At 39.6% G+C, this 12,152-nt stretch overlaps 1 protein-coding gene across 1 annotated transcript in view; it reads left to right on the forward strand.

Moving 5' to 3' along the window:
* The window catches only part of CEP85L (centrosomal protein 85 like), a gene marked incomplete at its 5' end in the record, with an annotated part of 222,373 nt that extends 210,245 nt beyond the window's left edge, over positions 1–12,128 (forward strand). The window contains 3 exons of the mRNA XM_019520218.1: positions 6,968–7,075; positions 7,859–8,072; positions 9,819–12,128. Of these exons, the coding sequence (XP_019375763.1) occupies positions 6,968–7,075; positions 7,859–8,072; positions 9,819–9,982 (486 nt within the window). The remainder of the gene's footprint in view (positions 1–6,967; positions 7,076–7,858; positions 8,073–9,818) is intronic.
* Positions 12,129–12,152: the final 24 nt, after the last annotated feature.

Consider the following 12,152-nt stretch of genomic DNA (forward strand, 5'->3'; position numbering starts at 1 on the left):
GGGGGGGGGAATGTGACCCTCTGCGTCCCCCCCTCCGCACCAGGAGTCCAAATAGTGGCAGGGAGTCAGCCCCCGACCACTAGACGAGCTGCCCGTGGCTCTGTCCTGCTCCCTGCCACGGCCCTGCAGCCACGCATTCCTGCCCCAGGCCTTATGTACTGCCTGGTTAGGCAGCACCCTCAGCCCCACCACCAGGCTTACCTGCAGGAGCTGCTGTCTAGGCTGCCTGTCAGCCATCATGGCATCCCCTGCCTGACTGCCCCCCTCCTGCTCTTCAGAGCCCCTTGCAGGCTGGAACTCTGCTAGCTTGCAGAGAGCCCTTTGCAAAACTGCAAAATCTAAACATTTCCCCATTAAAATGAAGAATCCACATTTTTTTCAAATAAAAGGGGAAATTCATGTTTTTTTCTGTTTTTCTATGGGAAACAGAAAAGCTGGATCCCTGATCATTTCTCATGTGGTTGGAAGCAGGGTTAGTTTGGGTTATCTGATGGTTTCTGAGGATTCCTTTCTGAAACGTCTGACTCTCCATGCACTTTATAGGGAGCATGTGGATCTAATTTGGAGCTGAGGATTTCTCCAGGTAGCAGAGCTAAAGTATATGGGCTTTGAACAGCCGTGTGGGTCAGTAAGGCACCTCTTCTCTGGCTGTCTTCCCTGTAACCAGAGGCAAGAGTCATGCTAGTAAATCCATCCTATTCTTTGCCTGGTTTCTGACTAAGTAGGCAAGGAGTCACGAGGCTAGGATCTTTGGCCTGTGCAGGTTATGTTCTTGCACAAGCTCACAACATCTGTCTCTTCTCTTCTGCCTTCTTCATTGGGAGCACACTGGTTCTTTTGTGACTGGGCTTTCTCTGCCTATAGGAGAAGCAGGACTGCCTCATGCTGAACATGCCCTTTTGATGCCCCTCTCTCCCAAGTATGGGAAGCCTGATATTTGGTAAACAACCATGTCCTTACGTATTTAAACTACAGTATATTAAATGTAGCAGTTGGAAAGCTCATGAGGAAATTCATTTACAGCACTACACATAGGTGTACTGGAAAGCAAAAGCAATAATTTAAGCTTCTGGGATTCCTAGGAGAGTACCATTTATCAAGTTGGGAATGCTTTAGTGTGCAGATGTTCTTGGGACCTTTCATGAATTCTAAAACTTTAAGAAGATTGAATTCCACAGACTTTTCCAGGTGTCCTCTCCCCTCTCTATAGCTTACGATCTTCCCAGCAGAACTATACAACTCACATATTTTCCCCAAGCAGTCAAGATTGTAACATCTCTACAAATATTTCTTTTCAAATATTATGATGTAATTTTTTTCCTGGCCTTTCTTGTTCCTGATTTTTTTTGCCTGTGTCTAATTTAAATTTGATTTCTGAAGCATGGCACAGTATTGTGTAGATTTGTAGAGCAGGTTTCACTGTGCAGTTAGGGTCTGATATGCCTCATTTGTATTGCATAGTGAGCCAGGCTGTGAAATTCCTGTGTTAGAACTACACCACCCTTTGAACAGAATAGTGCTCTGTTTCCTGAGGTGGTTCTCCCTTCCCCCGGCCCTCCATTCCCTCTGCATCCTTGAACACATCTGGGGATAAGGTGTTTGTGTGTGTTTCTAGCTCTCAAACCAGCTGTAGATCCTAAAATAGTCCACGTTTGTTTCACCCCCAGCCTCAAGAATTGTTTCATTTTGATTCTTCTGCCTGTCTATGTGTAGCCCTAATTCTTACTCCCTTCTTATGATAGGTTGGAGAACCAGGTTATAGGAAATCACTAGTGAACTGTTACAAACATCACCAGCAGAGGAACAGGATTCCTTACCAGAACCTAGAACAGAGCCATATTAAAATCAAGACACCTCTCATTAGATTCAAGGCAGGCAAGGTTTTTGGTTAAATGTGATATCTTTTATCAGACCAACTGAGTAGTTAGAAAAAAGTTCTTTGCAAGTTTTTGGGCACAATCACACTTCTTCAGGGACAGGGGTTCTCTGCTGTTCTGAGATTCCAAGGAATGAAAGAAGCTAATTGTGTGACAGTAAGTCACTAAAAATGTAAATAGGTGGAAATTAGGAAAACAAAAGGTAAAGAAGGGGAAGGGAGAGGGAAAATAAAGGGGGAAAAAAGCCAAAGGTAGGCAAGGGTGTTTCTACTGTAGTAGTTTTCCAAGGTAGAAAAGAGGCTGCCTGTGAAAAAGTAAATAGCTGTAAATTAGGAAGACAAAGGGTAGAAAAGGTGGGGAGGGAAGGAAGCGGGGAAAGAAAAGTGTAAAAAATCAGGTGTGGCAGGTACATGGTGAATCAGATGTCAGGTGGGTTGTGATGTGTCATAAATCCAATGTCTATATTGACTACATTATTTTTTGTATCCAGTAGATTTATGAAGGGAAGTTCATAGGCTCGTCTACGAAAGGTGTTTTGTAAGTTCCTTTTGAGGACTAGAACTGAGATCAGAGAGGGACCGACTATCTTGTGAGAATTGTGCCCCCACAAGTAGTTGGTTCTTGTCTTTGATAAGGTTTTCAGTATGAGTTCATTCTCATGCACTGGATTCATTAGGTACAAGACACTCTTCTACAACTTTAGTGAATTGAGCGGCATGCTGTTTCAGAAACTAATTTATATATTACAGTGCTTACAGTCCCCTCTTTGCAAAGGGACTAAGCAGTGAGGTGGGGAGCAACCAGTCAGGGAGAGCCTGAGGCTGCCATTATTTGCTTTATTTCCTCACACTTTCTGCGGCACCCTTCAAAAGATATTATAGCATCCTGATTGAGAATCACTGACTTAGAAGAACAATCTGGTTTAAAAAAAAAAGATATTTGAAACTACACCAGACATCTTATTTCCTTATTATCTTCAGTCTCAATTTTAAAAGCATGCTTTATAATTTCTTTCTTTCAGTTCTGTATTCCGAAGAACATCAAAACCCCTTTTGCAATGCTGCCATCTCCCCCTGACAAAATATTTCTTTTTTGGTGTTTGTCTCTGAAGATTATTAGTTGAAATAAAAACAAATCCTACTTCAAATAGTATTATATTGGACAGGGTTAATTTCTTATTTATTTGTAATCCCAAGATAACAATTTTGATCTCAGTGTGATATGATTTATTTTGTTTGTTTGTCTTTTAACAGGGAGAAATTAATGGTTGTTTTTTGAAGAAATATCATACTGTGTATAGTCCATCTTCAGAAATTGGAAAACAGTGGTAGAGGTTTTAAAATCCCTGTTCCAATGATTAATTTAGACCCTGACAAAATTAATATTTTGTACATGCAAAACAATAAAAAAAAAGTCAGATTATACAATGCATGTGTTATCTGAGAGACTCCTGTCACTGGAGCCATTTTTATTTTGTTCATCGTGACTGACAGGGTTAACCACTAAATTTCACTTTGTGCATTTGCTGCGTGAAATTGAATTGCACAGCTGGAGGAGAAAGAAACCTCTGTTGAGGGTAAAAAACCTGTGGGCTTGTTTACGAGTGTGCAGGTAGACAGGGAGCTTATATCCAGGGGAGGATTAGAGGCGCTCAATTAATATTGGAAATTTAATGCAGATTTTCAATTCTAGTGATGCCTAATAAATGCCAATGACTCATGAATCAAAAAGGCTGATACTATATTCAGAGCAACACAGAAATTATTTCCAGAGGGTTCGTTACAGGAATATGGAGCTAGTGATGAATATAGTTTTAGAAATCAAATGAGTAAAATTTAATAGCAGTTAGTTATAAGCTGTTCTGTTTTTATAAATAGTGTTGCCCAGTCGCATCTTTAGCATACAGAGCTGGCTTGTCAATAAAGCAATGAATTCAAACATACAGTCATTGGGCACATCTACACATGCGCTTTAATACTCATTAACCTATTTTAATGCACATTAAAGCATCACTAAAAACCCTGTGCTATCTAGCTAATGTGCATTGAAATAGGCCAATGAACCTTAAGCATCACTTCAAAATCTTGCTTTTTAGTTAATTAAGCACATTAAGATAGAATAATGCCCATTTTCCTACTACCTCACAATTGAGGTACTGGATTTAATGTGCATTAACTAAAGCATGTTAATGCACATGTAGACATGCCCATTGTGACTGGTCAGTGCAACCTTTGATTAGCTTGTAGTGTGACTGGTCCACCAGCAAGAGTAAATTCTCATCTTCGGCTTTTAGAAATCAGACTTAAGACAGAGTATGAAAGACAATTGTACTATGTTAGGATTTTCAGGGAATGTGATACTACATCCATCCAGGTTTACCTTAAACCAGTTTCAGCCATTTTGAAAGCTGTTTATGTACACTGACCTTCTTTTGTGTTATAGATTTGAACAGTTTTTTGGTCACTTCTACTGGTTTATGTGTAATTTCTGTCCCTAGCCCTAAAGGTGATGAGTTCCCTTGAGAGGATGTTATGTTGCCTGCACAGGCTTAAGAAGATGTCAGTGTGTAGTCTGGTTTCTTTTAGGTTGTAGATTTTCCATCAAGCAGCACATTTTGATATCTTCCATGTTACAGTAGCATAAGAGTGGTAGTTATAGTGGTGCAGAAATTATGCAAAAGAAGAATGCCTTCCATTCGATAGCCTGTCTAAATTTATCCCAACTACATCAACGGTCCAGTAAAAGTTATCACCCTAAGAAATCCTTGCCTTTTGTACAATTTCTGGACCATCATGGCTTACATCACTCTAACACTACCTGCTTGAAAAATCTCTCTTACATTCTAGAGGATGGTTCTATAGGATCAGAATGGATCAATATTCTTCTAAAGCAGTGTTGCTCCATAAATTGGCTTGTGTATGATGTAGTGATCTATAAAACTGCCTTGGTTGTTGGATTGTTTTTCAACATGATCTTCAGTTCCATTGGTCTAGAAAGCTAGAATCCAGTTGTCCCTAACCCCTTTTCTTCTGTGCCAAAGCATGTGACATTGCTATAAACTCCTGCTGCATCTTGAGCAAAATAGGATTGGATTTGCATTACATAATTGAAATTGGGCAACAGGTTTTACATATCAATGTGCTGATCAAAGGATAGAGAAGACCTTTTGTGTGCACTGTGATATCATGCTAGTGGATTTGAGAGTGATAGCATTTCCAACATGAAGAAAATTTCCTCTTTTTGAAGCTTTACAAGAGTCTGTAGTTTAAAATGTTAGGACTTTCTATAATCAGTAGCTCAGCTTTATTAATATTCATAGTGAGATGGTTTAATATTCCTCTTTTTGGATTTCAGCCAAATAACACTGCAGAGCATGTAAACATAAATATAAAAGTCATCAGGTGCTGAAATAAATCTGGATTTAATTGACAGTAAAGATAGCTAAGGTCATGGTGATTTAAAGTAAATATCCAAGTGGAAATTTGTGAAGTAGTGAGTCTGGAACCTGGAAGTCACCTCTACCTGAAAACAAAAAACCTGTTATAGCAGGGCAACATGAAACATGGACTGAATCCCCAATTTTACCACTTAGCAATTATTTACTGCTTTTGAAGACTTGATGCAGCATGTAAACTAATAAGTTCCACATCCCTGTGAGGCATTGGGACTACAGCAGAATGATTTTTTTCTGTTGCCAGAGTTATACCAGCTTTGATGAATGACGATTTCTGCCAATGAAGCTATATCTAAACAGGGGGTTTTGCTAGCAAAACTATGCCAGCTATGAAAACATGACCTTTTTCACACCCTTAGCCAATGCAGCTATGCCTTGTCAGCAGAACTTTGTAATGTAGGCAAAGCCTTACACAGAGATGAGGGACTGTTTTAAATCCTGTTGACTTAAGCATACAGAATTTGACAGAAATGTGTGTTAATCATCACATGGGTGTACAATTATATACATTAGACAAACAAAGCTAGACAAATAAATATTAAGGAGCAGCAGGAATTTCTCAAGAAATTGCTGTCAGGTAAGCTTTCAATATGTCAGAAGTCTTTACCTGATCAAAAGTAAAATTTGTCCTCTGACTGCTTTGTACAGCCTGGAAAATAAGCCTGTTAAATACCTTATTTATGCAGTCGGCTGTCAAAAGGACTTTGTGGGGGGAGGGAGGGAGGTTCTAACAGAACCAAGAGCAGCTTTCTCAGTGTCCTGAGGGTTATTGATTTCTTTGGTCAATATGGGACTCAAATCTGAGAAGCTCCATTTTTTTCTTTAGTAACGCTAGATTCATAGAAATGTATCACTGGCTTATAACTGGGAATTGAAGTAATAATTTAGATTCAACTAAAATAACACAAAAGTATTTTTTTTTTTTATACCGGGGCATGTGCATGTGTATGTACATGCATGTGTGCACGCACCCCCATGTGCTTTACTTTTGGTTGTTGTTTAATTAAGATTCTTTCAAAATAACTACTTTTACATTAGAGTCATTTAGGTTTTCAAGTCATTTTAAATAGGTGTCACTGCACTGTTTCAGGAGTTATCAGAAACCTGTAATCTGAACTGGACAGCAGAATCACCAGATATAATACTGCTTTCTTGACAGCTAGAATGTAGACGGAGATGTCGCATTCTCAACAGAGGCGAAAAGAGCACATCTTGTTAGTCATAAAGCTACTGTTCGTTTAAGATGCCCCCGATGTAAAGTAAAGATGTTTGGAAAAAAAGTTATTGTACAGTAATTTTAGATTTCATGGTCCAGATCTTATTTGATCTCTTACATATCTGAGTGAAATCCTATTTAACCTTTCTCAGGTCCCAGAAAAAAAAATATGAATCAGCTTGTGTCATTCGTGATCTTAAGACTGAATCACAAAATGGGAAGAAGAAAAGAGCCCATCCACCATTTCTATTAAATGTATTTGGCAGAAATGCTGTAGAAGCTGGCACTGACTCATTTAAATGACTCTAGGGAAGTGGGAAATAAATAGACAAGGGGAAAAGAATCCAAAAGTAGCAAATCAACAACAATTATTATGTTGTGGTATATGAATTAAGGCCATTATTCTTGTTTTCACTGTAGTCCATGGAAGAGAAGATTTTACAAGATGAATTGAGAGTTCAGAAGATCACAAATGAGCTTGAAGAAAAAGAGAAGAATATACAGCAGTTAAATAAGACTTTGCTTGAAGTAAGTAAAAACTGAAAAGCCTTTTTCAATATTATTTTAAAAAGAAAAATATATTACTGCAGGGCCTCAAGGCCTAACTGAAGCCACATTGTGCCTGTTGCTGTATAAAAGTGGTGCTCAATCTCTCTGGCCCCAGGGACCAAATGAGTGGTGCAGGGCTGGCTGGATCTGGTGGCAACACAGCTGCATGTTGACATAATTTGTCTTGTCAGGACCATGACATCTGGACCACAGGGCTCCCCATGGGTCCAGAAAAATTTGGTGATTGGGGAGCAGTGGTCACATTAATTGCTATTGGTCTGGCTACCACACCCCTGCCACCAAATTTCTAGACCTGTGGGAAACCCTGCAAACTGGATGAGACAGTTCCGTGGTTCAGAGGTTGAGCACCACTGCTGTTAGACATGTAATAAAGACATGGTCTCTGCCCTGAAGAGCTAATAGTCCAGGTAATGACAAACTGCCAGGATGGAATGATATCATGTGGTTGGGAGTTTTAGCCATTCGCACTTGGTGAGCAGTGGCCAAAAACTCCTGTGATATCCTTCTTTCTTTTTTTTTTATTCCCCCAAAGTCTGAGCAAGACCTGAACCTGTTGGCTAATGGATGTTGGTATTTCTCTGAGTTCATTCATTGTTATTTGTATTGTTTTCCACTTGAAACAGAAGCCTGGTGTTTTATTTGTACAGTGAATATCAGAAATCTTCAGCTCTTACAACAAATGTGGGCAGATGTAAAGTAAAGAATATCACATGGCCTTTTTCCTTATTTGTTTTCATAAAGAACCAAAGACTCCTGGATGAGAACGCCTCTTTGAGTGAGCAGATATGCCATATGGAAGAGTCCAGACAGCCAGTGTCTGCAAAGATGCCAGTGGCAGATCAGTTGTTCAAGGAAATGTCCCATTGTTTGTTTGACTTGAAAGCACTGTGCAGTATTCTTACCCAGAGAGCTCAGGGCAAGGAGCCTAACCTTTCCTTATTGCTGGGAATCAGATGTAAGTGATGTTATCTTGCAGTATTTATATTTTACTTTAAAAAAACACAGCCTATAGTAAGGGAATCATATTTGGTCTGATGCAGACGTACGCCCTCTGCCCCTCTCATGGAAGATCAAATGGCAGTCTCCCTGGATTTTTTTCAAGTAGTCTTGGCTTTGCAGTTAGCTCCATGTTTTAAGTATTGCCTCTAAGTTACTCTGAGGTTGTAGGTATTACATATTTGCATGCTGAGCTTTGACTCCACTACATACCACATGCGGTGCCTCTTGTAAGAATCCCAAAGCTCTTAAAATAAAATCGTGAACAGTCCCCACATCTTTCATATTGGCAGTGTTCCCTCATGTGCAGTGAAATTCAGCAGCTGTTTGATTGTTCATAACAACATATACAATAGAGTAGGACAGAAAAGGAAGAACCCGTATCCAGTTTAAACTACATTGCGAATAGGGCAAGTCAGTGTGTTTTGCCCAGTCCTTTGGCATTAAATACACCCAGTTTTAGCTGATTACGCCCAGTAAACAAAAGTACTCAGGACATCAGTCTTTTCTAACCCAGAGAACATGTTTTCAGCCGTGTGGTTTCGCTACTAGTGATTAAATAACGTGTTACATACAGCCTTTCCGAAACCACTTCCTTGTGCAGGGTGGTATTATACTGGGATCTTTTCATTTGATTGATGATGATACTCTGACCTAATTTTAAGAGATCACATTGGTCACAACAGGAAGTGATCTGACAGGAAAGAAGATACTCTAGGATCTTACTAATTTGCATCAGTACTCCACTGTAGTCCAGCCATGTTTATGGAGTAAAGTGCACACAGCAGAGGAATTGATATAGGTAAAGTCCTAGTCTTTCTCAGTCAGCCCCTTGGAATGGTGGATGGATTTATATTTGATTGACAAGATTAGATACTCCCTCTTACTTTCCAGCTGGGTCCAGGAAGGACCTGTTCAGATGGTTCAGAGGCAGCCGATGCTCTGTAAAGACAGTCAGCACTGTTGATTACATATGCAATCTATAACCCTCTTTCAGTCTTAAAACTTAATTTAAACCTGATCTGAATCTCAAGAGTATGCCTTCAAGCCATATGTCAGGAAAGCATTGCAACTGGGGTTACCTTTTACAGTTTTGTGTACTTCTTCTTTGTCTGTGTACACTGCCGTTTTACTGGTGTTGATCACAACTGACCAAATAGCCCGACTACTAAGCAGACTTCCACTGACAGTGAGAGGTACCAATTATACCTCACTATAGTAGCAAGAACTCCTACAGCCATCTTGGATTCGTCCCGTTAGCATCTGATTTGGGATGTTTACAGAGGGGAATAAACTTTAATTTTACCTTGGGCTGTTTGGGATTACTTTGTTCTCAAGTTGCAGGGACACCACATTCTGCCTTTTGTCCCTTTTCCCAGGCTGGCCTGGTTCAGTTTGCCAAGCCCTCCATCTTGTGTTAGGCTGTATGTCTGCCACCAGGTCTTGGGAAGTTCTGCCACAGCTTTCCCAGTGCCCCTTATCAAGGTGGAATGAAGTAGACTATGAGGATTTCCCATTAATGCTTTTTTGAAAGAACTACAGTAAATTCAAAAATTGCTTTGAATTGCACCAAACACTGTTTTGATTTATTCTGGTGTCATTGGATTAAAATCAGGCATGCCCTTTTAGAATTGACTGAGCTTGTGCAGGTTTTCACAAATGTCTACTGTGGAAAGCGCTAACCCTGTGTCCTGTATTTCAACAGCAATGAGCAGTTCGGCTGAAGAGAGTGAGCATTACCAGAGCACAGAAACTCTTTCCAAGAAACTCTTGGATGTGTGTCAGTTACGAAAGGATATTGATGAATTAAGGACAACAATATCAGACCGTTATGCTCAGGACATGGGAGACAACTGCATTACCCAATGATAACATTTTGCTCTGACAGCAATGACTACATTATTAAATGCTGCTGTGTTACAGTTCTTTGCATTTCAATTGAGGAGCCATATTGGAAGATAGCAAGTTGCATATGAGCTGCACATGGGTGTCTTGGAAGTTTTCAGTGGACCGTGCATATTGAATCTGGGAAGTGGGCAAAATCATTTGAAGAGAGTAGTACAGACTACAAGAACATCTTGGTTTCTCCAAACTACTGAACGTAGGACCAAGCTGTGAAGAACGTTCCTTATAGAGACGTAACATTTTGTTTCCTCTCTCATGGCTTATTATAATAACTTCATGTGGTTATATTGTTTTCTGGAGTCAAAGCAAAGTGTTGAAAAAAGGCATTGTTGTTACTACTGTACTCACAGTTACATAATAGAGATCTGAACTCTGCTGTTGTATTGAAAGGTGGGCATGACAGGGTCAGGCACCCATAGGTATAGAAATATGAGTGGTGGAGCCAGATCATTCTGCAGAAGTCATTGTGATGGAAACTGCACTTGGGACAGTTGTAGAAAGCAGTCACGCTCAGTAGTGCTCTTTGACCCCAGGGGTGATTTTCAGTAACTGATCACTAATGTTCATTTGCAGTTGATTGGTTCCCTCCACCCCAAGCATATGAATAGACAAGCTTAAAATATCTATAGGTGCATGTGGGTCAGTCATGAGCCGATATCAAATCTTTTTTATGCATCTGTTCTTTAAACAAGGTGTTTAACTGTATGACAGCTGGAACACACCCCCACAAACACCAGGATGTGTAAAATTTAAGACTAGCACTCCCTCAGAAACAGTAACACGGGAGACATTTTAATCACCTCCATTTTAAATGTGTACAGCCTGCACATCAAGGGCCCAGTTCTATACAGTTCCTCCACCATTTACTTGAAAGGAAGAGCTGTAGGGGTTTTGGCCTCATGCAGGATCAAGGCCCAATCCTGTCAGTGCTGCACAAACTCAGAATGTTATGTGAAGACTGTAACATTTTGCATGCTCTTTGGGGTCCTAGATTCCTCCAGTCCTGCAGAGAGAGATTTTTTTTTCTTTCTTTTTTTTTTTAAGGAGAGACTTATGGGAACTGAAAAATATTCTCTGAGTTTTGATCTGCAGTCAGGAGAGCCTCTGCAAGCCTGAAGGAATGTAGTGCTCTCTCTGAGCAGAACTTAGCCTGGCAACTGCATTCACTTGTTTTTCGGGGGGGACGGGACCACAGCAAACGAGTTCTCATTTCCATGCTGAGCTGGCTCTTACACTGTATCATTATTAAATATTGAGTTGGTTTTCAACAATTAAGATCATTAAAACTGAAAAGGTTTTGAGAGTAAATATGCAGCATGTTTGCGTAATTATAATGGCTGATGGGACAGTGCTGATAACAGGTCCCCTTGATAACCTCAGTTGCTGTGACTGAGAGCGCAAATCTATGATAAAGCAGTTGCAGTCTTAAGTTTCTTTAACATCAAAATTATTATTTTTAGACAGCAAGAAATAGTCCGTGGATAATATGTCAGTTTTGACTTTGAAATTGTCAGTCTGGTGTTTCAAAATAGTTTTAAAAAAATGTAGTAGTTAACAAAATTCTGGCCAATCTTTTCTAACTGCTACATAATTTTATTTAGCAGGTTTTTTTCTTGATACCTGTACCTACACTCAACCCAGGTCTGTGAAAATCCATTTAGTATTTACATTAATGCTTCACAGTATTTTTTTAAAAAGAGATCATTTACTCAGACTGAAGCAGCTTTGTTGTGAGCATTAAGAATTATCACAAATTGGTCCTTCTTCCATCCTTACTATTGAAACCATCTAGTCATTACATTAAAGATAGCTTTTTTTTTTTTTTTAGCTCAAAACTATGTTTCAGCTGGGAACTTGCTTTTTAGGGCCATTTGCTTTTAAATACCTAGAAATTCTGATTTATAATGGACCTGTTGTGGCAACTTTAAAAGGGGACTTTTCACATTAGGGCAGAACTGAAACTAAGCATATTTGCACAAAAAGGGTCACATAAGTTACTTTACTTGTAGCATAGGGCTTGCTGTTACTGTTTATGTAAACAAGAAAAATCAAAACTCCTAAGTGGGAAATGTATTCCAGGTCTGAAGTGTGTGTGTGTGTGTGTGTGTGTGTGTGTGTGTGTGTGTGTGTGTGT

The sequence above is a fragment of the Gavialis gangeticus genome, unplaced genomic scaffold, assembly GCF_001723915.1.
Source record: "Gavialis gangeticus isolate Ggan-Ray unplaced genomic scaffold, GavGan_comp1, whole genome shotgun sequence".
NCBI lineage: Eukaryota > Metazoa > Chordata > Crocodylia > Gavialidae > Gavialis > Gavialis gangeticus.